This window comes from Molossus molossus, unplaced genomic scaffold, assembly GCF_014108415.1.
Source record: "Molossus molossus isolate mMolMol1 unplaced genomic scaffold, mMolMol1.p scaffold_m16_p_10, whole genome shotgun sequence".
In the NCBI taxonomy this organism is placed as follows: domain Eukaryota; kingdom Metazoa; phylum Chordata; class Mammalia; order Chiroptera; family Molossidae; genus Molossus; species Molossus molossus.
In genome coordinates, this window is record NW_023425345.1 from 77,281,105 (window position 1) to 77,306,859 (window position 25,755).

At 47.0% G+C, this 25,755-nt stretch overlaps 1 protein-coding gene and 1 non-coding gene across 3 annotated transcripts; both read left to right on the top strand.

Moving 5' to 3' along the window:
• The first annotated feature begins 859 nt into the window (after positions 1–859).
• CALCOCO1 (calcium binding and coiled-coil domain 1) lies at positions 860–24,294 on the top strand. Of its 2 annotated transcripts, XM_036251473.1 has the most exons (15): positions 860–921; positions 3,132–3,311; positions 4,018–4,120; positions 4,891–5,081; positions 7,512–7,670; positions 8,065–8,213; positions 15,431–15,521; positions 17,325–17,480; positions 17,673–17,927; positions 18,395–18,520; positions 21,143–21,238; positions 21,867–21,975; positions 22,207–22,406; positions 22,791–22,897; positions 23,881–24,294. In XM_036251473.1, the coding sequence occupies exons 2-15, from the start codon at positions 3,156–3,158 to the stop codon at positions 24,056–24,058; spliced, it is 2,076 nt and encodes a 691-aa protein (XP_036107366.1). In that variant the 5' UTR covers positions 860–921; positions 3,132–3,155; the 3' UTR covers positions 24,059–24,294. The 2 variants fall into 2 exon arrangements, with proteins under 2 accessions (XP_036107366.1, XP_036107367.1); XM_036251474.1 differs by lacking the exon at positions 17,673–17,927.
• Positions 3,519–3,688, top strand: LOC118624864. Its single transcript, XR_004958526.1, has one exon. It is a non-coding gene; the product is annotated as a U1 spliceosomal RNA (small nuclear RNA).
• Positions 24,295–25,755: the final 1,461 nt, after the last annotated feature.

Below are 25,755 nucleotides of genomic sequence, written 5' to 3' on the forward strand. Positions count from 1 at the left end.
CTGAATTATGTCAGGCTCCCCTTCCAATTTCCTGCTTCTACTTCACCTCCTCCAGCCCACCTCCAACCCCACCTCCTCCCCTCAGGCAATGGACCCTCTTCCTAGACCCAGAGGTCACTTGAGGGGAGCCCAGTCGAGGAGTGTATTGCCAGGCCCTTCACTGAAACCTTCAAATTGGGGGGGGGGGGGGGTACTAGCGGTGCACGACATGCAGTTTTTACAGGGACTGTCCCCGAGGTTGAAACAAAGACGAAACTGCTAGCACAGCTGTTAGTTTCCCATCCCTTAAATGGCAGGTAGTTGTGAAGTCGTGGCAAGAACACTGCACTTAAGAGAGTCATGCAATCCTGGTGTTCTATCATCTCATAACTTTGATATTTTAGACTGGTTCCTTAACCGTTTTTGAACTTTAGTTTCTTCCTGTATAAAGTGTGGAAAACAATACTACCTATCTCACACTTCGTTGTTAAAAGCAAACGAGAGTGCATTTGAACTCGTTCGGCCGGCCCATTGTAAAGTATTACACAGAGAGCGTTAGAGCCGTAACCCCTCCCCATCCCCCAACTACGCACGTTACAAACCAGCAGTCACCACTAATACAGCCTGCCCCCTCCTAAGGGATCATGGGCCGTGAAGTCTTTTGATGGCCACACCCTCGTTTGCTATCCTGCAAGCGAGAACTACGCCTCCCAGAATGCAATGATGAGGCCGCCGCCACGACTGCTCTCCACTCCGCCCTCCTTGCTCAATGGCCTCCTGGGATATGTAGTTCCAGATCCAAGTTGGCTCGCCAGCAAAAACCGGTAAAGGAACCACAACCCCCAGAAGTCCTCGCGCCCACTCTTCTCCCTCCCCTCTCGGAGTCGGAGTGCTGTTTTTGTTGTTGGTGAAAGGTGAGGGAACAGCTGATCCGTCTGTGGGGTAAGAAACTTGGCCTAATCTGGGGGGATCTTATGGGGAGCCACCCAACTTTCCAGTCTGTAAAAAGATTAGCTAAGGGCACTATAGAAGGGGGATGCAAAAAGCGTTTGGATTTTATTTTCCGTACTGAAGAAGCCACCCCCACTGTTTTGGGTGTTCTTGGTCTCAAGGGGGCCCTGATCAAAGGTTGCCTCCCTCACTGTTCTCACCTTCCTCTGTCCTTCTCTAAAAAGCTTGGTACGCTTAAAGGAGCTGGGGGGAGGCTGAAGTCTTGGCTCATTCTCCCCCATACAAGACTTGGCCCTCACAAACCTTCCCTTTCCCCTTACCACCCCCACACCCCTCTTCAATCCAAAAGCGGGGGGTGGGGGAGACCTTCCAAGGTGTAGAATGTCAAGGAACTCTGGAGCCCTACGGAGTGGAGTGATGGTGTCCCACCATGCGAACACCTCAGTTTGGCTGCACACAGACACCTTAGGTACCCAGATCGCTCTTTCAGGCCTGGGGAATGTTTCCAACTGTTAAGGATTTATTTGTGTCAAGTATTTGGGATTTCCAGACTTAGATCTTTGAGATAATTTATCCCCCCTTAGAAGCCAAATAATTGTATTTGGAGAAGACATTAACTAGTTTTAAGTAGGGATTTTAAGAGAGATGAAAATCCAAAGAAATCTTTTTCCCTTGATTTAGTCTCTATTTTGGAAGTAAAAGTTGCTCCTTTTTGTAGAGTTGGCCCACCTTTCTTGCTCTACTGAGTGCCTGTCTTCCTTTAAAGTTACTATCCCCTTTACTTCACTCTGGTGTGAGTTTGTGATGTTTGGGGGTGTGCACATGACTAATGGCTATGGCTGATTGGAGGCAGTCAGCTGTAGCTGACACAGGATATAGATTAGTTGGCGAGAGAGGGGTGATGAGGAGGGCCATGTCACAGCCCTGGGCTGAGGAATTTTCTTGCTTGTTATTGTTCTCTTTCCTCACCACACCCCCATATTTTCCAGTTAACTCTCCCCACCTAACTTGGAACACCTCTTCCTCTCAATTTCATCCTATAGTGTGCTTCCAACTACCAATCCAAGCAGATGGAGGAGTGGAGGAATTCAGCACGTGGAATTGTGGCTAAGGGGAGCAGAGAGAGATGGGGAGGGAAACACTGGAGCTGTGTTGCCTATAGTCAGACCTGTCAGTTTCTAGTCCTACTTTAGGCAGGACCTGAAGAGAAGAATATTAAGTTCTTTTTGAACTATCTCTTCCTTCTTTCAACATTATATATACATTGCCCCTTCTCAAGGTTCCTTACTTGCCACCTTCCAGTCTGTCCCCTGCCCAGAGGTGGGGCTTTCCTGGCTCCAGGCCCCCACATTCCATCTCCCCACACCACCACGTTCCTGCTGAGTGTTTCACTCCACCCCTGTAGCAGCCGCCTCCAGAATTCTTGACTTCCTGGAATAATGAAGTTAAGGACTGAACTTGTCTTTCCTTGTATCCTCCCTTTTCCTATGTCTTTTAGATGAGAGTGAAGTTGTTTTGTGTTGTTTTGTTGTTTAATTCATGGTGTTAGACAGCTGGGGGGATGGTGAGAGCTCAGGAGCCTGAGGATTGAGCTATAGCTGCTCTCCCCCCCTCCACTCCCCAAGCCATATTTTAGCTCTGAAGATGCAGTCATTACTTTCAGAGATTGCTATTTCCAGGTGTCATAGTCATTCCTGTGTACGGTTGGGTCAACAAGTTCAGGAGTACACAAGGAGACCTGATCAGAATGAGGGGACCCCACACCTCAGTTGGATTTTTAATTCCAGAGACAGATGATGTGTGGGATGGGATATAGACATGGAGGCTAAAGATTTTGAAATTCTCAAGGATGTTAAGAGGTGAAAAAAGAGGGACTGAGGAGGACAGAGCCTGGAATAGTGAGATTTGATCAATGGGGCAGTGAAAAGGGAGCAGAAATGAGAGAGACCTTAACTCTAGGAAGATTTTATGACTTGGAGTGGATGTAGTGTGAGACAGGACCAGGACTGACATGGAAGGCCAGATTTATGACCTGTAAACTAAAAGTGACATCTCTAAAAGGGTCCTGTAGCCCTCATGGACTAGATACTAAATATGACTTCATCTCTAGGTATAGTGGCAGAGGCTATGTGGAGTGGGATGGAGTTGGAGAGAAAAAAATGGAGTGGAGAGACTTTAAGATATTAACCCTTTTTTCGTAGGAGGGCACATATCTCAAGGGAAAAATGGAAGACTCATCAGTAAGCCGAGTACCATCTCGGGGTGGAGTCAGCTTTCTGAATGTGGCCCGGACCTACATCCCCAACACCAAGGTGGAATGTCACTATACCCTTCCCCCAGGCACCGTACCCAGTGCCAGCGACTGGATTGGTATCTTCAAGGTATACCTAGAACCTTTTGATTCAAGTTTATTGGCCATGGGTTGGTTGGAATAGGGAGACTGACTAGGTTCTTGGATTTTCAACCTCAAGTTGATATAAGAGGAAGCAAAAAAGATGTCACAGATGAGATTCCATCTATATAAGCAAAGCTCATCTTCTTCCCATCTTAGCCTTGCTCTCTCTCTTTTTTTTAAATCCTCACCTGAGATACTTACCTGGCAGGGGAGATACCATGATCACGAAGGTTGTTTTCCCAGGGCAAAGCTTATCCATTGCACTCCAGATGTGCTGACCCCTGCGATTTCCCCAAATGTGGCAAACTCGACTGTATAATTTGTGGTAGTGGGGGACTGCATTAAAAAAAAAAAAATCCTCACCTGAGGATACTTTTTCCATTTATCAGAGTGATGTGGGGGGGGGGGAGAATCGATGTGAGAGGGACATATTGACTCATTGCCTCCCGCATCACCCTGACTAGGGCTGGGGACCCTTTGGTCCATGGGCCAACGCTCTAACCGCTGAGCCAAACTGGCCAGGGCAGCCTTACTTTCTTTTGACATATTAGTATCCCCCCACTTTCCCTGTCTTTCATCATCCTTACCACTGAAACACCATCCTATTTCCCCATTCCATCCCTCAGCCCTTTCTACCATCTATAGCTGGTAGTTCCATCACCATAACCCTCTCTCACCTTGGACTTTCACAGGTGGAGGCTGCCTGTGTTCGGGATTACCACACATTTGTGTGGTCTTCAGTGCCTGAAAGTGCAACTGATGGTTCCCCCATCCATGCCAGTGTCCAGTTCCAAGGTACAAGGGAAGACAGAGAACTGGGAGGGAAGAATCAAGGGGATGGAGGTTTGGAAAAATGAAGTGGACTTAGAAACATAAAGGTTAGGCATAGAGAACAAGGAAAAATAAGTGCAAATAAAATAATATGCAACAGGCTCAGCAGACATGGAGTTATCACAGAATCAAGGACATAGAGATGGAAGGAACTGTACAGTGCAACTAATCCCACCTCCTACTGAAAGAAAGAGGAACTAGAGGGTAGGGAAGAGGGAAAGGTGGTGTCATATATTGAGAAGGTAATCATTAGATTCTGCAAGACGGGTTCAAATCTCAGCTTTAATACTTACAAGCAGTTTAACACTGGGCAAATTACTCAACCTCTCTGTCTGTTATTTTAACATTAAAAGGGAATGCCTGGTTAATAGAGATAATAAAAGGCTTTTAAATGATATAGGAAAAACTGTTAGCACAGTGCCTGGTACATAGTGGGCATTCAATAAATAGCAACTGGTATTATTATTATTATTATTATTATTATTATTATGTAGGGTAGATTTGGGAAAGAGAGGAAGAAAAGGACTAGGCAGAAAGGAGAGAGAAGAGAGAAGAGTATCCCAGGGAACAGAAATAGCCTATGGGCAGTGGAGAGGAGAGAAAAAAGAGTATGGAACAAGGAGCAAGGGGCCAGAGCCAAAGACAGTGGATAATAAAAGATACCAAGGGGACCTGCTGAGCACTGGAGGGCCTGGGACCATACTATGGTCCTGGGTCCATTCTTCTTCCCACAGCCAGCTACCTGCCCAAACCGGGAGCCCAGCTCTACCAGTTCCGATATGTGAACCGCCAGGGCCGGGTGTGTGGGCAGAGCCCCGCTTTCCAGTTCCGAGAGCCAAGGCCCATGGATGAACTGGTGACTCTCGAAGAGACTGATGGTGGCTCTGACATCCTGCTGGTTGTCCCCAAGGCAACGGTGCTGCAGGTGAGAACAGAATAACAGAGCTGTTCCTGGGCATGAAAGTGAGAGGACAGCATTGCAACGGGCCCCTTCCCGCTGCACCCTCTCCTAGGCTATAATTTCAAGTGGAGACCTCACTGGGAGTTACACAGAGTCTTGCCTTCAAGAAAGTCTCAATCCACCCAGCCGGTATGGCTCAGTGGTTGGGCGTCAACCCATGCACCAAGAGGTCGCTGGTTCGATTTCCGGTCGGGGCACATACCCAGGTTGTGGGCCCGATCCCCAGTGGGGAACATGCAGGAGGAGGGCAGTTGATGTTCTCTCTCGTTGATGTTCCTATCTCTCTCTCCCTCTCCCTTCCTCTTTCTCTCTAATATCAATTTTTTAAAAATTTTTTAAAATTTTTTTAAAAAAGAAAGTCTCAATCTAACATAGACACAAACATGTAGGACAGGAAAGCAAGCCACCCACAAGCCAACATTACTCAAGATTCCATCAGAACTTTTTGAGCATTCCTTCTTCAAGTGCTACATCCTGCCCTAGGCCCTAGGAGAAGGTGCAAAGGGTAGAAGAAGGCCACTTCACGAAAGAAAAGACCAGAGGAAGGGGAGGATGAAACCCAGTCTCAGAGCAGGTGAGGAGTGAGAACAGATAGATAGGGTTCCAGACCTGTGCCGTCCAATACTGGCGGTGCTACCCACATGTGGCTCTTGAGCACTTGAAACATGACTGGTCCAAAATGAGATGTATGGATAAAATACTGACTTTAATTTTGAAGACCTAGTCTTTTTAAAAAGTGTAAAGATCTCCATAATTTTTACATTGATCACGTCAAAATAATATTTTGGATAGACTGAGTTAGATAACATATTATTAGAATTAATTTCACCTGTTTCTTATTAGCACTTCTAAGTGTCTACTAGAAAATTTTAAATTATATATGTGGCTTGTATTATTTTTCTGTGGGACTAAGTAGAGAAGAATTAGGGAGTAAAGGCAGATGTTAGCAAGGGAGACTTCCTGAAGAAAGGTGAGGACCAGGGCTAGGTGGGGAGGAAGTACACTCCCAGAGAAGAGGACAGGCTGGAGGAAGGTCAGATAAGGAGAATGAGTAGCTTGTCTTTGATTTGGATAAACTCCAGCTCTCTAGAACCCTGTAAACACATGGAATCAACACAAGAAAGAAGACATATCTTTTTTTTTTTTTTTTTATCCTCACCTGAGGACATTTTTCCATTTTCAGATAGAGTGGGAGGGGGAGAGAGGAAGAGAGAGAGAGAAATATCGACGTGAAAGGGACACATCGAGTGGCTGCCACCTTTACGACCCAACCAGGGCCGGGGACAAACTGCAACCGAGATACGTGCCCTTAGCGGGAACCGAACCGGGGTCTCTCTGGACCACAGGCCGACACTCTAACCACTGAGCCAAACCGGCCAGGGCAAGACATTTATGTCTTACATTAGTCAGAGATGTATAAGCTCTTACACTGTATTCTGTTTTTATATTTATTGTTCTCATTATAATTATCTTACAACAACCCAGGCCAAAGGATCATTTTACGGGTGAGAACACAGAGGTTCAGAGAAGTTAAGTCACTTGTTCAGAGTCTCATAGCTCATAAAAATTGTATTGGAGATTTAAACCCAATGTCTGGCTCCATAACCAATAGGTTTAAATTAAGGGAGCCATCTCTTTTGTCTGTGTGGATTGAGAAAGATTTTTACCAGATGAGGTATTCCTGCAATTGCTGAGCCAAGAAGGGGCCAGCCCTCAGGTGGGAAGAAGTAAAAGAGGAGTGGGGCCCTGGCTGGTGTGGCCCAACTGGTTGAGCATCGTCCTATGCACCGAAAGATTGCTGGTTAGATGCCTTGTCAGGCACATACCCAGGTTGTGGGTTGGATCCCCAGTTGGGTGCATACAGAGGCAACTAATAATGTTGCGCACTCACATTGATCTTTCTCTTTCTCTTTCCCTCTCCCTTCCTCTCACTCTAAAATTAATTAAAATATTTAAAATAATAATAATAAAAAGAGCCCTGGCCAGTTTGGCTCAGGGGTTGGAGCGTCGGCCCGCGGACCGGAGAGTCCCAGGTTCAGTTCCCGCTAAGGGCATGTGCCTTGGTTGCGGTTTGTCCCCAGCTCTGGATGGGGTTGTATGGGTGGCAACCAATCAATGTGTCTCTCTCATGTCGATGTTTCTCTCTCTTCCTCCCTCTCTCCCTTCTGCTCTATCTGAAGATAAATGCAAAAAAATGTCCTTGGGTGAGGAAAAAAGAGGAGTGGGCAGTTAAGAGTGCCTGAAGCTGGTGTGTCTGGTGGGGGGCGGGGGTTAGGGTACAGTATCCTATGCTGAAGTAACTTCCCAACCCTGAAATGCATTGCAGAGTGATGGGGTGGGATCTTGGAATGGGTGTTTCACAAGCACATCCCCTTCTCATCCTGCCCCCTGTAGAACCAGCTGGATGAGAGCCAGCAAGAGAGGAATGACTTGATGCAACTGAAGCTGCAGCTGGAGGGACAGGTCATGGAGCTGAGGAGCCGAGTGCAGGAGCTGGAGACGGCTCTGGCAACTGCCAGGCGGGAGCACGCAGAGCTGAAAGAGCAGTACAAGGTGGGATTTGGGCTGGGAGAGGACAGGGCCTGGCTGCTCACCCAAGGTCCAAAATCTGAACCCAGTGAGGAGGATAAAGGGGAGATTGTAGTGGGCTTTTCATGGTTCTGGCATCAGAGAAATAGGTTTAAAGTGTAACAAGTGGGATCAAGCTTGATATGACAGGAGACATGTCCCAGATTTGTAAAAGACTCAGTTCTCTGAACACAGGAATGCTGAGGTAGGGTAGAGGTGGCTGTATTCACTGTTAAGGAGACTTTCCCTTATAGTTTCTTTTTCAAGGAAAGTTACTGGGTAAGGGGGTGGGAACAAATTCTGGTATATTCCTCCTAAGTCTTTGCTCCACTCTTTGAGATGAGCCTCAGCTTTTCTTCTGGGGGAACCTTTATTCCAGGGGCTTTCTCGGTCCCATGGGGAACTCACAGAGGAGAGGGACATCTTGAGCCGGCAACAGGGAGACCATGTGGCACACATCCTGGAACTGGAAGATGACATCCAGACCATCAGTGAGAAAGTGCTGACAAAGGAGGTGGAACTGGACAGGTGAGGGGACCTTCTATACTGCATTACATTTTGTGTTTGAGGCAGGCAAACCTACTCTCTGTCTCAGGTGGTTTCTCTTTCCTTTCTCAACCTCACTTAGGGTATTTCAATGACTGAGGATATCTTTTTTCTCCCTTGCTGTCTTCCATCTTTCCTAACTTGTTCTGTATTCCTCACCTTCAGAAGTAATCATAGTTACCAATTATTGCGTAGTAAAGGCTAAGCAGGACCTAGGAGAACATTTGAAAAAAGAGAATGGCCCTGGCCAGTTTGGTTCAGCAGTTAGAGCGTCGGCCTGCGGTCCAGAGAGACCCAGGTTCGGTTCCCACTAAGGGCACGTACCTTGGTTGCAGTTTGTCCCTGGCCCTGGTTGGGTTGTGTGGGTGGCAACCACTCGATGTGTCTCTCTCACGTCGACGTTTCTCTCTCTCCTTCCCACTCTATTTGAACAAAAAATGGGGGAAAAAATGTCCTTGGGTGAGGATAAAAAAAAAATGGCTAGAACAATCAACACAAAGTAAGAGGATGGATTTCAGATTTTACCACAGCAAAGAATAAGGTTTAGACTTTGTTCTCACTATTAGGAAGTGATAGAACTAGTGATTCATAAATGTTATGGAATCTCCCCTGAAAAAAGGATTAAATCATAGATTTTTTTTTTTTTCTTTTTTTTTTTTTTATCCTCACCTGAGGACATTTTTGTATTTTTTGTTCAGGTAGAGTGGGAGGGGGAGAGAGGAAGAGAGAGAGAAACATCGATGTGAAAGGGACACATCGAGTGGCTGCTACCCGCACGACCAACCAGGGCCGGGGACAAACTGCAACCGAGGTACGTGCCCTTAGCGGGAACCGAACCCGGGTCTCTCGGGACCGCAGGCCGACGCTCTAACCGCTGAGCCAAACCGGCCAGGGCTAAATCATAGATTTTTAGCATTGGGAGGAATGTAAGGTATTTAAGAGGGTATGTAAAGAAGATCACTACCTCGGGAGGCAGCCCCCTACCTCGGGAGGCAGCCTCTTCTGCTGTTGGACAGCTGACATTTTTGTATCTTTTGTGTTAATTCAAGCTCTACCACTCTGTAACTTTTACCCTTTGGTTTAGACCTCTGGAGCCACAGAGAATACATTTCTTTCTTCTACCAGCCAACTATTATTTCTACCAAATAACACAAATATTGACCTCTTCCTCAGCCTGTTCTAGAGAAATACTCTAGTTCTTTCTTCCATCAAATCACAATTTTCTTTCATTAGTACTGGTAGATAGACTGTATATTTTTTCAAACTCTTTAAAGGAAAGAGGCATCTGTCCAAAGCCCAAAGTAAAAGTGATTTGCGTCCTGGCCAGTTTGGTTCAGTGGTTAGAGTGTTGGCCCGCCGACCAGAGTCCTGGGTTCGGTTCCCACTAAGGGCATGTGCCTCAGTTGCGGTTTGTCCCTGGCCCCAGTTGGGGTCGTGCAGGTGGCAGCCAGTCAAAGTGTCTCTTTTACATCAATGTTTATCTCTCTCTCTTCCTCCCTCTCTCCCTCCCACTCTGTCTGAAGATAAATGCGAAAATGTCCTCGGGTGAAGATAAAAAAAAAAAAGTGATTTGCTCCCTGAAGCTTTTTCAATCCAGGATAGTTAGTCTTGCCCTAGGGAGATACTAAATGTCTAGGTTCTATTTTATTTTTTTTTATTTTTTTTTATCCTCATCCGAGGACATTTTTCCATTTTTTGTACAGACAGAGTGGGAGGGAGAGAGAGGAAGAGAGAGAGAGGGAAACATCGATGTGAAAGGGACACATCGAGTGGCTGCCACCCGCACGACCAACCAGGGCCGGGGATAAACTACAACCGAGGTACGCACCCTTAGCGGGAACCGAACCCGGGTCTCTCCGGACCGCAGGCGGACGCTCTAACTGCTGAGCCAAACCGGCCAGGGCTAAATGTCTAGGTTCTAGATCATGGAATAGAAAAGCAGGGGTCAAACTGAGCATCTGGGAAAGATTAGGGACTGTCTAAACCAGAGGTCAGCAAACTATGGCCCACATGCCAAATCTGACCTGCCACCTGTTTTGTACAACCCGCAAGGTAAAAATGCTTTTGATAGTTTTTAATGGTTGAAATATTTTTGACGTGAAAATAAGTGGAATTAAAATTCCAGTGTTCATGCTCTGGCTGGGTGGCTCAGTTGCTTAGAGCGTCATCCCAATACACCAAGGTTGCAGGTTCAGTCCCCAGTCAGGGCACATACAAAAATCAATCAATGGATGCATGGATAAGTGGAACAACAAATCAGTGTTTCTCTCCCTCTCTCTTTCAGATCAGTCAGTCAATCAGTTGTTTTTTTTTTTATCCTCACCCAAGGACATTCCTCCATATTTTGTTCAGATAGAGTGGGAGGGAGAGAAAGAGAGAGAAACATCAATGTGAAAGGGACACATCGAGTGGCTGCCACCTGTGTAACCCAACCAGGGCCAGGGACAAACTGCAACTGAGGTATGCGCCTCTAGTGGGAACCGAACCCCGGTCTCTCTGAACCGCAGGCCAACACTCCAACCGCCGAGCCAAACCAGCCAGAGCAGTCATTCAGTTTTTTTAATCCTCACTCGAGGATACTTTTCATTTTTTTATTTTTGTTGTTAATCCTTACCCAAGGATATTTTTCCATTGATTTTTATTTTTATTTTTTTTATCCTCACCTGAGGACATTTATTTGCATGTTTTGTCAGATAGAGCAGGAAGGAGAGAGAGAGAGAGAGAAACATTGACATGAGAGAGACACATCGAATGGTTGTCACCCACACAACCCCAACCAAGGCCAGGGACAAACTGCCCCTAATAGGAACCAAATCCAGGACTCTCTGGTCCTCGGGCCAACGCTCTAACTGCTGAGCCCGACCGGCCAGGGCTGATTTTTTTTTTTTATCCTCACCCGAGGACATTTTTGTATTTATCTTCAGATAGAGCTAGAGGGAGAGAGGGAGGAAGAGAGAGAGAGAGAGAGAGAGAGAAACATCGATGTGAGAGAGACACATTGACTGGTTGCCACCCACACGACCCCAATCAGGGCCAGGGACAAACTACAACCGAGGTACGTGCCTTTAGTGGGAACCGAACCCAGGACTCTCCGGTCCACAGGCTGACGCTCTAACTACTGAGCCAAAACAGCCAGGGCCCCATTGATTTTTTAGAGTGGAAGGGAGAGAGAGAGAAAGAGACAGAGAGAAACATCAGTGTGAGAGAGACGCATCAGTTGGTTGCCTTCTGCACCACCCCAGCCAGGGCCAGGGATCAAACCTGCTACTGAGGTATGATTCCCTTGCCAGGGAATCGAATGCACAACTGTCAGTCTGAGAGCCAAGACTCTAACCACTGAGCCAAACCAGCCAGGGCAATAAATTGTTTTTTAACTTCCAGTGTTCATAAATAAAGTTTTATTGGAACAGCCATGCTCGCTCATCTACTTTTTTTTTTTTTTTTTTTATTTTAGAGAGAGAGGAAGGGAGAGGGAGAGAGAGAGAAACATCGATGAGAGAGAACATCGATCGGCCGCCTCCTGCATGCCCTGCACTGGGGATTTGACCTATAACCTCGGCATGTGCCGTGACCAGGAATCGAACCAGCGACCTCTTGGTGCATGGCTCAACACTCCACCACTGACCCACACGGGTCGGGCTCATTCACTTATTATTTATGGCTGATTCCTCACTACAGAGACAGAGTTGAATGGTTGCCATGGAAACCACATGGCCTGCAAAAAACCCACCATTTTTTTTTTTTTAATTTTCTTTCTTTCTTTCTCTTTCTTTCTCTCTCTCTTTCTTTCTCTCTTTCTTTCTTTTTAAATATAGTATTTGTGACCTATTTTTTTTTTCTAATTTTTTTTTCTTTATTAATTTTAGGGAGAGAGAGAGAGAAACCTCAATGAGAGAAAACATCGACTGATCGCCTCCTGCATACCCCCCAACTGGGGACCTGGCCCACAACCTAGGCATGTGCCCTGACCGGAAATTGAACCAGCAACCTCCTGGTGCATGGGTCGATGTTCAACCACAGAGCCACAGCAGCCAGGCAAAAAATATTTCTTAAAATATATCTTTATTGATATTTTTAGAGAGAGAAGGGAGAGATAGAAACATCAATGTGAGCCTGGCCGGTGTGGCTCCATAGTTGAGCATTGACCCATGCATCAAGAAGTCGCTGGTTCGATTCCCAGTCAGGGCACATGCCCAGGTTGTAGGTGGAATCCCCAGTGGGGAGCATTCAAGAGGCGGCCGATCAATGTTCTGTCTCGTCGATGTTTCTATCTCTCTCCCTCTCCCTTCCTCTCTCTCTAAAATTAATAAAGAAAAAAAATTTTTTGCCCTGGCCAGTTCAGCTCAGCAGTTAGAGCATCGGCCTGCGGACCAGAGAGGCCCAGGTTCGGTTTCCTCTAAGGGCACGTACCTCAGTTGCAGTTTGTTCCCGGCTCCAGTTGGGGTCGTGTGGGTGGCAGTCACTCGATGTTTCTGTCACATCGATGTTTCTCCCTCTCCCTCTTACTCCCTCTCTCCCTCCCACTCTATGTGAAGATAAATGCAAAAATGTCCTCAAGTGAGGGGAAAAAAATTTTGTTTTAATTTCTTTTTATCTTTATTGTTGAATGTATTACAGATGTTCCTCATTTTTCCCCCATTGATACCCTCCTCCCCACCCCCGCCCCCCTTCTGCCTTTCCCACACTGTTGTCTGTGTCCATTGGTTATGCATATAAGTTCTTTGGTTTATTCTTCTCACCCCCCAATCCCCTTCCCTTTGAGGTTTGTCAGTCTAGCAACCAATTTGTACTTCTTAATCCCTTCATGTTTTTCACCCATTACCCCAATCCCCCTTCCATCTGGCAACCAACAATATGTTCTCTGTATCTATGAGAATGTTTCTGTTCTGCCTGTTCATTTTGTTTGTAGATTCCATTGTCAATAGATATGTATTCATTGCCATTTTGTTTGTTTATATAGTTTATCTTTTTTTTCAAAAAGACCCTTTAACATTTCATATAATAACGGTTTGGTGGTGATGAACTCCTTTAATTTCTTTGTCTGGGAAACTCTTTCTATGGCCATCGAGTCTAAATGACAGTTTTGCAGGATAAAGTAATCTTGGTTGTAGATTCTTGCTTTTCATCACTCTGAATATTTCTTGCCACTCCTTTCTGGCCTGCAAAGTTTCTTTTGAGAAATCAGCTGACAGTCTTATGGGAGACCCCTTGTAGGTAACTAACTGCTTTTCTCTTGCTGCTTTTAAGATTCTCTCTTTGTCTTGAACCTTTTGCATTTTGATGATGATGTGTCTTGGTGTGGGCCTCTTGGGGTTCATCTTGTTTGGGACTCTCTGTGCTTCCTGGACTTGTATGTCTGTTTCCTTTACCAAGTTGGGGAAGTTTTCTGCCATTATTGTTTCAAATAGGTTTTCGATTTCTTGTTCTCTCTCTTCTCCTTCTGGCAAATGTTGGCATGCTTGAAGTTGTCCCAGAGGTTCCTTACACTATCCTCATTTTTTTGGATTCTTTTTTCTTTTTGCTGTTCTGATTGGGTGTTTTTTTGCTTTCTTATATTCCAAAACAATGGTTTGCTTCTTGGATTTACCTACTCTACTATTGAATCTGTGTAAATTATTCTTTATTTCAGTTAGTGCCTCTTTTTTTCAACTGTGCATCCTTCATTTCTGACTGGTCCTTTTTTATGCTCTTAAGGCCCTCACTAAGTTCCCTGAGGTTCTCACTAAGTTCATTGAGTATCCTTATAAGCAGTATTTTGAACTCAGTATCTGTTAGGTTACTTATCTCCATTTCACTTAGTTCTTTTCCTGGGGTTTTGTTCTGTTCTTTCATTTGGGACGTGTTTCTTTGTCTCTTCATTTTGGCTGCCTCCCTGTGTTTGTTTTTATATATTACTTAACGAGAGGTATGGGGCTCACTGAGACCAGATGCTGCTTGTTTGAAAGAATTTAGGAAAACCTGAAGCAGGATCCAAGGCAGGCCAATCTTATGGTTAAGCAACTGGCAACAGCTTGGATGGGCCTGAAAAGTGGGTGGGGCGGGGCCTCAGAGAATCACCAGGGCGGGGCAACCAGTGTGAGTCAGGTTGCTGGAGTCCCAGATATGGTAGCTGTCTGCATCCCCGGGGAAGGGCTCACCAAAGGAACAAAGGCCTCTGATAGCATGTTTGTCCTGGAGAAAGCCCCAATGCCAAACAGTTCAGTTCTTCCCGTATGTCTCTGGTGCCCCTCTAGCTGCCTCCCCTTTAGCTTAGAGGGAGTGAGTCCGATAAGTCCGAGTCCGATCACAGGCCCTATAAGAGGAGCTGCCTGGTGCTCCAGCTACCTCAGCCTCCCTGAGCCTCAGTTCCCTCTGGTTTTTCCAGCCAGAAGTTATGAGGACTTCTTTTCCTGGCACTGGAACCCTGAGCGGGGTGCCTGGTGTCGGATGGGGACCCCTCAGTCCTCAGAGAGGACCTTCCCAGCCGAAGTATCCCCCTGATTTTTATCCACCACACGTGGGTGTGGGACCAGCCTGTCTGCCTCCGCCCCTCCTACCAGTCTAGATGTGGCTGCTGCTGCTTTAATTCCATAGTTGTAGGACTTCCATTCAGCTTGATTTCAGAAAAAAAAAAATTTTTTTTAAGCCAATAATTAAAATAGAAACATCTATGTGAAAGAGAAACATCAATCAGCTGCCTCCTGCACGTCCCCTAATGGGGATCAAGTCCACTACCCAGGCATGTGCCCTGACCAGGAATCAAACTGGGACCTCTCAGCCCATGGGACAGTGCTCAATCCACTGAGCCACACTAGCCAGGCAAAGCCAAAAATATTTACTATTAGGCCTTTTACAGAAAAAGTTTGCCAACTTCTAACCTAGACCAAAAGTTTATAATCAACAATGACTATCCCTTGTCTAGAAAAGGCTGGATTCTGGTCTCTTGACTTAGTGAAAACAACCAGAGAGCCATCAACAGAACACTCCTTAAAGTAATACAAAAGAGAAGAAAAAACTGTTTATTTCTAGATTGTGCTCTAGAATCAGGAGTCTTAGGTACTTGGAGCTTAGAACTTGGTTTGGGAATTTGGGCATCTCAGAGGGAAGTGGAGGTCTGGGCCCAGCGGAGCACCAATAGAAGAGCAAAGACAGAAGTTCAAGTCCTTCATTCCTTCTCTGGTGACCAGTTGATTATCTGACCTTCCATCCCCCATTCACAGGGTTAGAGACACAGTGAAGGCCCTGACTCGGGAACAAGAGAAGCTCCTTGGGCAACTAAAGGAAGTGCAAGCAGACAAGGAGCAAAGCGAGGTAAGGGCTCAGGGCTGGTGTGCTTTCTCAATTGTTCATCCAGTGTTTGTTGGGCACCAAAGCGGATAAAAATGTAAAGAAACGTGTACACTCTCCTAGGAAACATAAGTCATACACATAAATCAGGATTAGTCAAAGGGGAATATAATAAGTGTCAACAGAGAAATGTAATAAAGTGTTATGATGCTCCACAGAGGTGAATGGGAGCACATCTTGTTAGGAACATTAGAAAGGACTTTTAAAAGAGGGACGTAAACTAGCTTAGTATTTCTAAATTATTTTAGCAGCAGAACCCTTTCTGTTCCATCTGCCAGTGAAGTTTCACATCTTATTTGGAACCTCATTGAATAAATAAAAGCAATATTTTATTACTATAAAGTAATATTTGTAAAGTCAAATGTATAACATTTACATATGTGGTAATGAAAGCAATTAGGTCATTTTGATGGATACCAAACTGAAATTGGAGGCTGTAGGTAAGTATTCTGTCAGCCTCAGTAGCTAATGTATTTCTGTATTTTGTTAGAGTTGAATTGGTGATCGCTAATGTATTAACTTGTGAGTTTGTACATTTTATCACAAAATTTTTAATATTTTTAAATATTTTAAGTTTAAATGAGTATTTGCAGAACCTCTAAATGGCTTCCTCAAAACCCTAGGCGTCTATGGAAGATTGTTTGAAACCATTTGCTCAGCAGTAAAAAATAAGTAGAATCTGAGTAAACAGAGATGAAGGGAGGCCATTCTAGGAACATAAGGCTCAGAGTCCAGAACACTCAGGGCAAGTGAATGTGTGGGTGAAGAGTTGAGATAAACTCTGGTCAGATTGTAGACAGTCTTGAGTTTAAACTTTATTCTGTAAGCAGTGAGAGGCACTGATGATTTTCAAGTAGGTGACATGTACTCAAAGAAGGTTAATCTGATTGCCTTGTAGAAAATGAGCTAGTTGTGAGTTTTTTGTTTTTATAAACTGCCTATTGTAACAGTTCATTGCATTTTAACAAGAAGGAAATGGAAACATTTTATTTTATTTTTTTTTCTTTATTGATTTTTTTAGAGAGAGAGAGGAAGGGAGAGGGAGAGATAGAAACATCGATGAGAGAGAACATCGATTGGCCACCTCCTGCATGCCCCCCCACTGGGGATTGGGCCTACAACCTGAGTATGTGTCCTGACCAGGAATTGAACTGGTGACCTCTTGGTGCATGGGTCGACGATCAACCACTGAGCCACACCGGCCAGGCAGTTGTGAGGTTTTTTTTTAGCGCTCCAAGCAAGAAATGACCAGAGCCTGAGCTAACATGGTTGTGGTGATAGTAGAAAAGAGAAAAATGCCTGAGAACAAGATGGAGGATGGAGAAGCAATAGGCTTTTCTGTGGGCTGCTAGGGAGAGAACAGAGCCAAGCATGGCACCAGGGTATACAGCTTAAGTGACGAAGGAATTAGTTTGAGCCATGGACAGAAATAAGAGTGGAAAGACCTAGTGTAGAATGGGAGGTAGAATATGCTGAGTTTGCAGGGCCTAGAGGGCGTCTAGACTGAGTTTTGATTTAAAAGCAAAAGTGGGCAAGCAGAAATGGAACTTGGGATACCTAGTTTTGTAAGACCCTAGGCTGTGTTGTTGGATAGCTCACTTTGGGAGATGGAGACTGGATGTTCAGGATTGAATCGCTTTGAGCTGAGAACCCAAGAAGAACTGCAAGAGCTGAATGCTTGAGTTTATGTTTAATCTGAGAAGTGGAACTTCCTTATCACCCCAAATACATATACCCCTTTCTTTACCTGCTCTCCACCTCCATCAGGCTGAGCTCCAAATGGCACAACAGGAGAATCGTCGCTTGAATTTGGAGCTGCAAGAGGCCAAGGGCTGGCAGGAGGAGCAGGTTGCTCAGACCCAGCGACTAAAAGACAAGTTGGCCCAGATGAAGGACACCCTAGGCCAGACCCAGCAGCGGGTGGTGAGTGAAGCCCCTAGGCAACAAGAAGTAAAGAAAGTTCCAAGGGCAAAGTCTGGGGAAAGACACGACTAACTAAATACCCTAATCCTGAGTCCTAATGCAGGGTGGGGGAGGAGGTAGCCTAGTTACTACCTTCCTGGTTCACAGTGACTCACTGGGAGCCCTGATCTCCATCTCTTCCTTTCTTCGGAGGCTGAGCTGGAACCCCTGAAGGAGCAGCTTCGAGGGGCCCAGGAACTTGCAGCCTCAAGCCAGCAGAAAGCTGCCCTTCTTGGGGAGGAGCTGGCCAGCGCAGCAGGAGCCAGGGACCGCACCATAGCTGAACTACATCGCAGCCGCCTGGAAGTGGCTGGAGTCAATGGCAGGCTGGCTGAGCTCAGTCTGCATTTGAAGGAGGAAAAAAGCCAGTGGAGCAAGGAGCGGGCGGGGATGTTGCAGAGTGTGGAGGTAGAGGAATGAGGGGACCTGGCAGGCTCACAGCCACTGCCCCTACCTCTATATGGTCAGATCTCCTAAGAGGAGAGAAAGGGGGGAGTGGGAACCTCTAAAGACTTAGGGGTGGGGAGGGGCTGTGAGGGAGAAACACTTCACTGTCCAGGTGTGACCCATCCCTAAATAGAGTGTCCCAACCCTGATCTCTGTAGCACCTTCCTTGGTTACCATCTTGACTCAGAAACATTTACCATTCTAGGCACCAGACCCTTGACCTAATGACCATTGCTGGTCAGCAAGGTGCCTTGCTTTCAGGTCTCTTCCTTCATTCATGACCTAGAGAGAATGAGGAAGGCAAGAAGGGGAAATCGCTCCCAAAAGATTTAGTTATGTAAAGGAAGGGTCACAGTGAGGGATGGTGCCATTGCCAATGTAGTCTCTTTTTCTTCATTCTCCTATTTTCCTTTCTGGCCATCTCCCAGGCAGAGAAGGACAAGATCCTGAAGCTAAGTGCAGAGATACTTCGGTTGGAAAAGGCAATTCAGGAGGAGAGGACCCAGAATCAAGTGCTCAAGACTGAACTGGCCCGGGAAAAGGATTCTAGCCTGGTGAGGCACCCAGCCACCCCTGAATCCTGGTCCTCCTGAGGCCAATGCCCCCTCTGTCTTAAGTGTGAGCTCAGAAGTGTGAGGTTCTCACTTGTATGTTATGTGGCATCTCACTTGCACACCTCCCAGCCCTCATTGATTTGAAACATTCAGTGTCCCTTTCTGCTCTCAGGGCACACATTCTGGGCCTAGTAGTGATGACTTGGGAGAACTATGGAATGCCCCTGCTATGCCCCTGCAGCCCAAGTAAACCAGGTCCACACTCAAGAGGCAGAGACTGAATCTCTTGTGGCCAAGAAAAGGGGTTCATAGAAAAGTGGTGGGGCTTCCCCTGTGTGTGCTGGGGCAAGGGAGGAATGAAGGCACAGAAACATTGATTGTTGGGTCCCAGTCCCAGAGCCCAGGTTGTTTTGTTTTTTTTCTTTTTTCTTTTTCTTTCTTTATTTTTTTAATCTTTATTGTTGAGTGTATTACAGATGTTCCTCATTTTTCCCCCATTGACCCTCTCCTCCCCACTCCCGCCCCCCTCCCACCTTTTCACAGACTGTTGTCTGTGTCCATTGGTTATGCATATAAGTTCTTTGGTTTATTTTTTCCCATCCCCCAACCCCCTTCCCTTTGAGGTTTGTCAGTCTAGTAACCAATTTGTTCTTCTTAATCCCTTCACCTTTTTCACCCATTCTCCCAACTCCCCTCCCATCTGGCAACCAACAAAATGTTCTCTGTATCTACGAGAATGTTTCTGTTCTGCCTGTTCATTTTGTTTGTAGATTCCATTGTCAATAGATATGTATTCATTGCCATTTTGTTTGTTTATATAGTTTATCTTTTTTTTCAAAAAGACCCTTCAACATTTCATATAATAACGGTTTGGTAGTGATGAACTCTAACTTTTCTTGTCTGGGAAAGTCTTTATATGGCCATCATTTTTAAATGACAGTTTTGCCAAATAGAGTAATCTTGGTTATAGGTTCTTGCTTTTCATCACTCTGAATATTTCTTGCCACTCCCTTCCAGCCTGCAAAGTTTCTTTTGAGAAATCAGCTGACAGTCTTATGGGAGACCCCTTGTAGGTAACTAACTGCTTTTCTCTTGCTGCTTTTAAGATTCTCTCTTTGTCTTGAACCTTTTGCATTTTGATGATGATGTGTCTTGGTGTGGGCCTCTTGGGGTTCATCTTGTTTGGGACTCTCTGTGCTTCCTGGACTTGTATGTCTGTTTCCTTTACCAAGTTGGGGAAGTTTTCTGCCATTATTGTTTCAAATAGGTTTCGATTTCTTGTTCTCTCTCTTCTCCTTTTGGCATCCCCAAGATGCAAATGTTGGCACGCTTGAAGTTCTCCCAGAGGCTCCTTACACTATCCTCATTTTTTTGGATTCTTTTTTCCTTTTGCTGTTCTGATTGGGTGTTTTTTGCTTTCTTATATTCCAAATCGATGGTTTGCTTCTTGGATTTACCTACTCTACTATTGAATCTGTGTAAATTATTCTTTATTTCAGTTAGTGCCTCCTTCATTTCTGACTGTGCATCCTTCATTTCTGATTGGTCCTTTTTTATGCTCTTGAGGCCCTCACTAAGTTCATTGAGTATCCTTATAAGCAGTATTTTGAACTCAGCATCTGTTTGGTTGCTTATCTCCATTTCGCTTAGTTCTTTTCCTGGAGATTTTTTCTGTTCTTTCATTTGGGACGTGTTTCTTTGTCTCTTCATTTTGGCTGCCTCCCTGTGTTTGTTTCTATGTATTACTTAACAAGAGGTATGGGGCTCACTGAGACCAGATGCTTGTTTGAAAGAATTTAGGAAAACCTGAAGCAGGATCCAAGACAGGCCAATCCTATGGTTAAGCAACTGGCAACAGCTTGGATGGGCCTGAAAAGTGGGTGGGGCGGGGCCTCAGAGAATCACCAGGGCGGGGCAACCTGTATGAACCAGGTTGCTGGAGTCCCAGATATGGCAGCTGTCTGCTGCCCCAGGGAAGGGCTCACCAAAGGAACAAAGGCCTCTGACAGGATGTTTGTTTTGGAGAATGCCCCCTCTCCAGCCCTCGCTCCAGTGCCAAACAGCTCAGTTCTTCCCTGTATGTCTCTGGTGCCCCTGGAGCTGCCTCCCCTTTAAGCTTAGAGGGAGTGAGTCCAATAAGTCCGTGCACGGGTCCTTTAAGTGGAGCTGCCTGAGGCTCCAGCCACCTCAGCCTCCCTGAGCCTCAGTTCCTGCTGCCTTTTCCAGCTAGAAGTTATGGGTACTTCTCTTCCTGGCACTGGAACCCTTAGCAGGGTGCCTGGTTGGTATGGGGACCCCTCAGTCCTCAGAGAGGACCTTCCCAGCTGAGGTATCCTGATTTTTATCCACCACATGTAGGTGTGGGACCAGTCTGTCCACCTCCGCCCCTCCTAGCAGTCTCGATGTGGCTGCTGCTTTAATTCCGTAGTTGTAGGACTTCCATTCAGCTCAGTTTCAGGCGGTTTTGAATGATGATTGTTCTGTAGTTCAGTTGTAACTTTGATGTGGTTGTGGGAGGAAGCGATACCATGTTTACCTACGCCGCCATCTTCTCCATCTCCAGAGCCCAGGCTTTTTGAGGTACCTTTTAGACTTCTATTCCATTTGACCCTTTTCCCTCAGGTGCAGTTGTCAGAGAGTAAGCGGGAGCTGACAGAGCTGCGGTCAGCCCTGCGTGTGCTCCAGAAGGAAAAGGAGCAATTGCAGGAGGAGAAGCAGGTGAGAATCTATAAGTCAGGCCCCCTGGTTGCCAGAATTGAGGGGTTGGGGGCTAAAAACTTTGTGTATTCTTGTCATCTCTTGGCTTAGAAACTGGTATCTCTTGCCCTGGCCAGTTTGGCTCAGCGGTTAGAGCGTCGGCCTGCAGTCCTGAGAGACCCGGGTTCGGTTCCCGCTAAGGGCACGTACCTCGGTTGCAGTTTGTCCCCGGCCCTGGTCGGTCGTGCGGGTGGCAGCCACTCGATGTGTTCCTTTCACATCGATGTTTCTCTCTCTCTCTCTGTTCCCCTCTCTCCCTCCCAATCTACCTGAACAAAAAAATGGGAAAATGTCCTCGGGTGAGGATAAAAAAAAAAACTGGTATCTCTAAGAGGGCCCAGAAGCTAAAAATGGAACCATTATTCAGCTGATTTGGTAGGACAGGATGATTGCTAGGGGCAGGGAGGGATGTAGCGGGTGAAGAATGGCCCTTGTGGGGACGTGAGGATCTACCTTAAACTTCCCCACCTTTGGTGAAGGTGTCTAGTCCTCAGGAGCTCAGTTAATCTTCAGTGCAAAAGAAAGTTCTACAGGTCAGCAAATTTGGCATCTTTCTAGCCTCTTGCACCTCTTTCTTCCCCAACACCAGGAACTGCTAGAGTACATGAGAAAGCTGGAGGCCCGCCTTGAGAAGGTCGCAGATGAGAAGTGGAATGAGGATGCCGCCACAGAGGATGAGGAGGCAGCTGCAGGGCTGAGTCTGTACCCTCCCAAACTTGTGACACCTCTTCCCCGCTCCACCTTGCCCTGTTGCGGAAAGCTCTGTGTGACCTCTCTGGGAGCTGCCTCTGCCTTCTGTGTTTTGCCTTTTTTCTTCCCAGTCTCTGGCCCCTGTCTGATTTAGCCGTATCCTTTACCCAAAGGAGTCAGAGATGATCCAACCCTCTAACAATGCATCCTTCTTTCTCTGCCTACTCCCTCACCTACAGGCTGCCCAGCAGCTCTGACAGACTCAGAGGATGAGTCCCCAGAAGACATGAGGCTCCCACCCTATGGCCTGTGTGAGCGTGGAGACCCAGGCTCCTCTCCTGCTGGGCCACGAGAGGCTTCTTCCCTAGTTGTCATCAGCCAGCCAGCTCCCATCGCTCCCCACCTCTCAGGGCCAATCGAGGACAGTAGCTCTGACTCGGTGAGCAGTGAGAAAAGACAGAGCTGGGGCAGGGAGGAGGGGTAGGGCCAAGCCCAAGTGGCCCAGCCTCCAGAGCAGGAAGACAGCTATACAGAGCTCTCATTTTCCCCTGGGGAAGAGGAAGCAGGCCCAGCCTCTCTTCACGGCCACTCAATGGACACCACCCCAAACCCAATCCAACCCAACAGCCTCACTACTGCTAGCCCCTGCTCCCCACACTTTCTCTTTTTATCCATCAGCTCTCTTCAAAACACCTTTCCTGCCCCACTCTTCTATAGCCCTCTGTTTTCTGGCCTGGACTGTTCCTCCCTTACGTGTCCCAATGGGCTACTCCCCCATCTTGAAACACTTCCCCCAAACCCAACCTATCTCTTTGGTGCCCAGGAGGCTGAAGATGAGAAGTCAGTTCTGATGGCAGCTGTGCAGAGTGGGGGTGAAGAGGCCAACCTACTGCTTCCTGAACTGGGCAATGCCTTCTATGACATGGCCAGGTGAGTGCAAAGAGAGGACAGGAGGGAGGTGGGCAAATGACAGCAGAAAGGGCATCCAGGTGAATAGTCCCTCTGTCCTTCCCCCAACCTTTCTCCTGTTGGTCTCAGCCAAGAAAAGGAGACAGAGGTGCAATTAACACAGAAAATTACCCACCACTCTAAATCCCAGGTGCCTTCTAGTAATCCCTCCCCTCAGCATAACACATGTGTATTCAGAGGCCCTGCCTTTAACTGGCTTCTGTGTTCTAGTGCCATCTTCCATGGAGCCCAAATTGCCCTGCATCCCCTCTCACCTGCCCCTACCCCTTTCCCAACCACCAGGTAGGTACCTAGGCTTCATCTGGAGGAAGGGAGGTAGGTGACCAAGCTCCCCAGGGCTAAGAACAGAGAGGAGACTGGGATCCAGCATCCATCTGGCCACTCCTGAGGTGCTGTCTCTTTCCTGACTTCCCTGGGGGGACACTTTGGGTGGCAAAGCTGCAGGGGTGGGGGATTCAGGTATCAGATTGCCCCCTCTGCCTTCCTTTTCTTCTGCAGGTCAAGAGGGGAAGGCAGAGGGAATAGAGATTTTTATCACCTAGTCCCCAGCTTTGCCTGGATGTGAGATGGGCTCAGGGCAGGGTGGGGGTGATGCTGTCATCCTTCTTGGCTAGAGCAGGAAGATGAAGGACGATGTCAGACTCATTTTCAGCCTCATTAGGCAGCAGACGGAGATGGAGGGAGGAGAGCAGGAGGCTGGAGGATGGGCTCTGCGCTGTGGGGACCAGCAGGGGCTAAAGAAGGAGGGCACAGGAAACTAAGGCCTCCAGTATTGTGGGGAGAAAGATGCTGTGGAAGAAGCTAGGAGAGAGAACTACCAGGATACTGTTAGGAACAAGGGAATCTGGGAACCCAGGTGCATGGGTCCCTCTCCCTGAAGTCTGCAAGTGAAGAAGGCAACAGAGCTCACCTGACTCTCTCCTTTCCCCTCTGTCTCTCTTTAGTGGCTTTGCAGTGGGCCCCTTGTCAGAGGCCAGCAGTGGGGGCCCTGCCACACCTCCATGGAAGGAGTGCCCTATTTGTAAGGAGCGTTTCCCAGCTGAGAGTGATAAGGATGCCCTGGAGGACCACATGGATGGACACTTCTTCTTTAGCACCCAGGACCCCTTCACCTTTGAGTGATCTCACCTCTCCCTAGTACAAACACAAACACACACTTACACACGTACACACACTCACGCACAGGCACACATTTAGGTCTCATGCCTCTTCCATTGGGCTCCATGATATTCTGTGAAGAACCACTCCCATGTGCCGTGTTTTTTTTTATCCTCACCCAAGGACATTTTTTTTTTTCATTTTTTGTTCAGATAGAGTGGGAGGGAGAGAGAGAGAGAGAAACATTGACGTGAAAGGGACACATCGAGTGGTTGCCACCCTCACGACCCTACCAGGGCCGGGGACAGACTGCAACCGAGGTACGTGCCCTTAGTGGGAACTGCTGAGCCAAACCGGCCAGGGCCCATGTGCCGTTTTTATCCCAATCTCTCCAGCCTCATTGTCTCCGACCCAACTCTTTTATCCAAACAGAGGTTCTTCATGGAAGCAGTGGCTGAATTTACCCCCTGAAATGGTTTTGGAGGAACCAGGATGGAGGAGGCCTTCCCCAGGGGGCATAAAATCAGCCCTTCCTAGTCCTGGTTGCTTCTGTCACACCAGCCACCACACACACCACTGCCACTGCACGCACACACACTCACACTCACACAGTCTCTGATGCCCCAAAGCCAATCCCAGGAGCACCCTAGCCCCTCATTTGGGGTCTATGTTTGTTCCCCTGAGTTTCCTCTGGGGCCTTCATTGAGGCAGCAGCATGGGCATCATGACCTCTTCGGGTCTCTCAGTTCTGAGCTTCATTGGTTCCTCTTACTATGCCCCATTGCCTTCCACATCCCACCCCGGCCTTTTTCCATACCATTAGATACTAAGTTTGGACGTTTCTTTCTCATTTTTGAGGTTTTCTGTACTCTTATCTCCTGCCCCTCCTTGCCACACACTCCTACCCCCCAGTGTCCTCACATAGAAAGAAATAATGCATTGTGCCTTCTGTGAGGGGTTGGGGAACAAATGGTCCCAGGTTCTCCCACTTCCCAGCCCTTCCTTCCTCTCCAAGTTTCCCCACAGCAATAAGAGCTTTCCCCCCAATATCCCTCCTCCCACCTGTAGTTTGGACAAATATATTTATATGGTATGTAAAACTCTTCTAATAAAATGTGTTCTTATCATGAAGTGTAACTAGAGCAAAGAAGGTCCAGACACCTAGCTCTCAGACCTTGGTGGAGGGGCAAGGGAGGGAGGGGACTCCAGGCCGATTTATCTCATCATGCCTGCTGTGCCAGCCACCAGTGGGAAGAGTAGGAGGGAGGAACCTTTGTCTCAGGTGGAGGTCTGGCTTGGAGAATACTTCAGTGGGGGAGGGAGCGAACTTGCTCAGGGTTTAGTCCCAGGGTGGAGCTCAAGGTACCAAAGTGCAGGCCTTAGAAGGCAGGGAAGGTTTCTACTACTCAGACCTTCACTCGCTATAGCACCCATCACTATACCTTGGGCCAAAGGACAGTGATTACTCCTGTCAAGAGTATCCACCTTTGAGTATCTACTTTATTAAAAATGCCCTAAACCCCATACCACTGAAGACTATTTGATATTTCTCCTTCTCTTCCCTGTTGCCATCCTCACACACCCATACATACACTCTGACTCCACAGTCATGAAAACACATTCATCCACTCTAACCAGCTTCACAGGCTAGACTGAGACAGCATCATAAAGCATTTATTAAAGACCTGCATGCTCACCAAGGCTCTCCAGAATGCCCAGTA

Coding starts and splice junctions, on each gene's coding strand:
- CALCOCO1 (XM_036251473.1), top strand. CDS start 3,156: ATGGAAGACTCATCAGTAAGCCGAGTACCATCTCGGGGTGGAGTCAGC. Junction 7,671..8,064: donor AGCTGAAAGAGCAGTACAAG/GTGGGATTTGGG, acceptor CCTTTATTCCAG/GGGCTTTCTCGGTCCCATGG. Junction 17,481..17,672: donor GCCAGACCCAGCAGCGGGTG/GTGAGTGAAGCC, acceptor CTTTCTTCGGAG/GCTGAGCTGGAACCCCTGAA.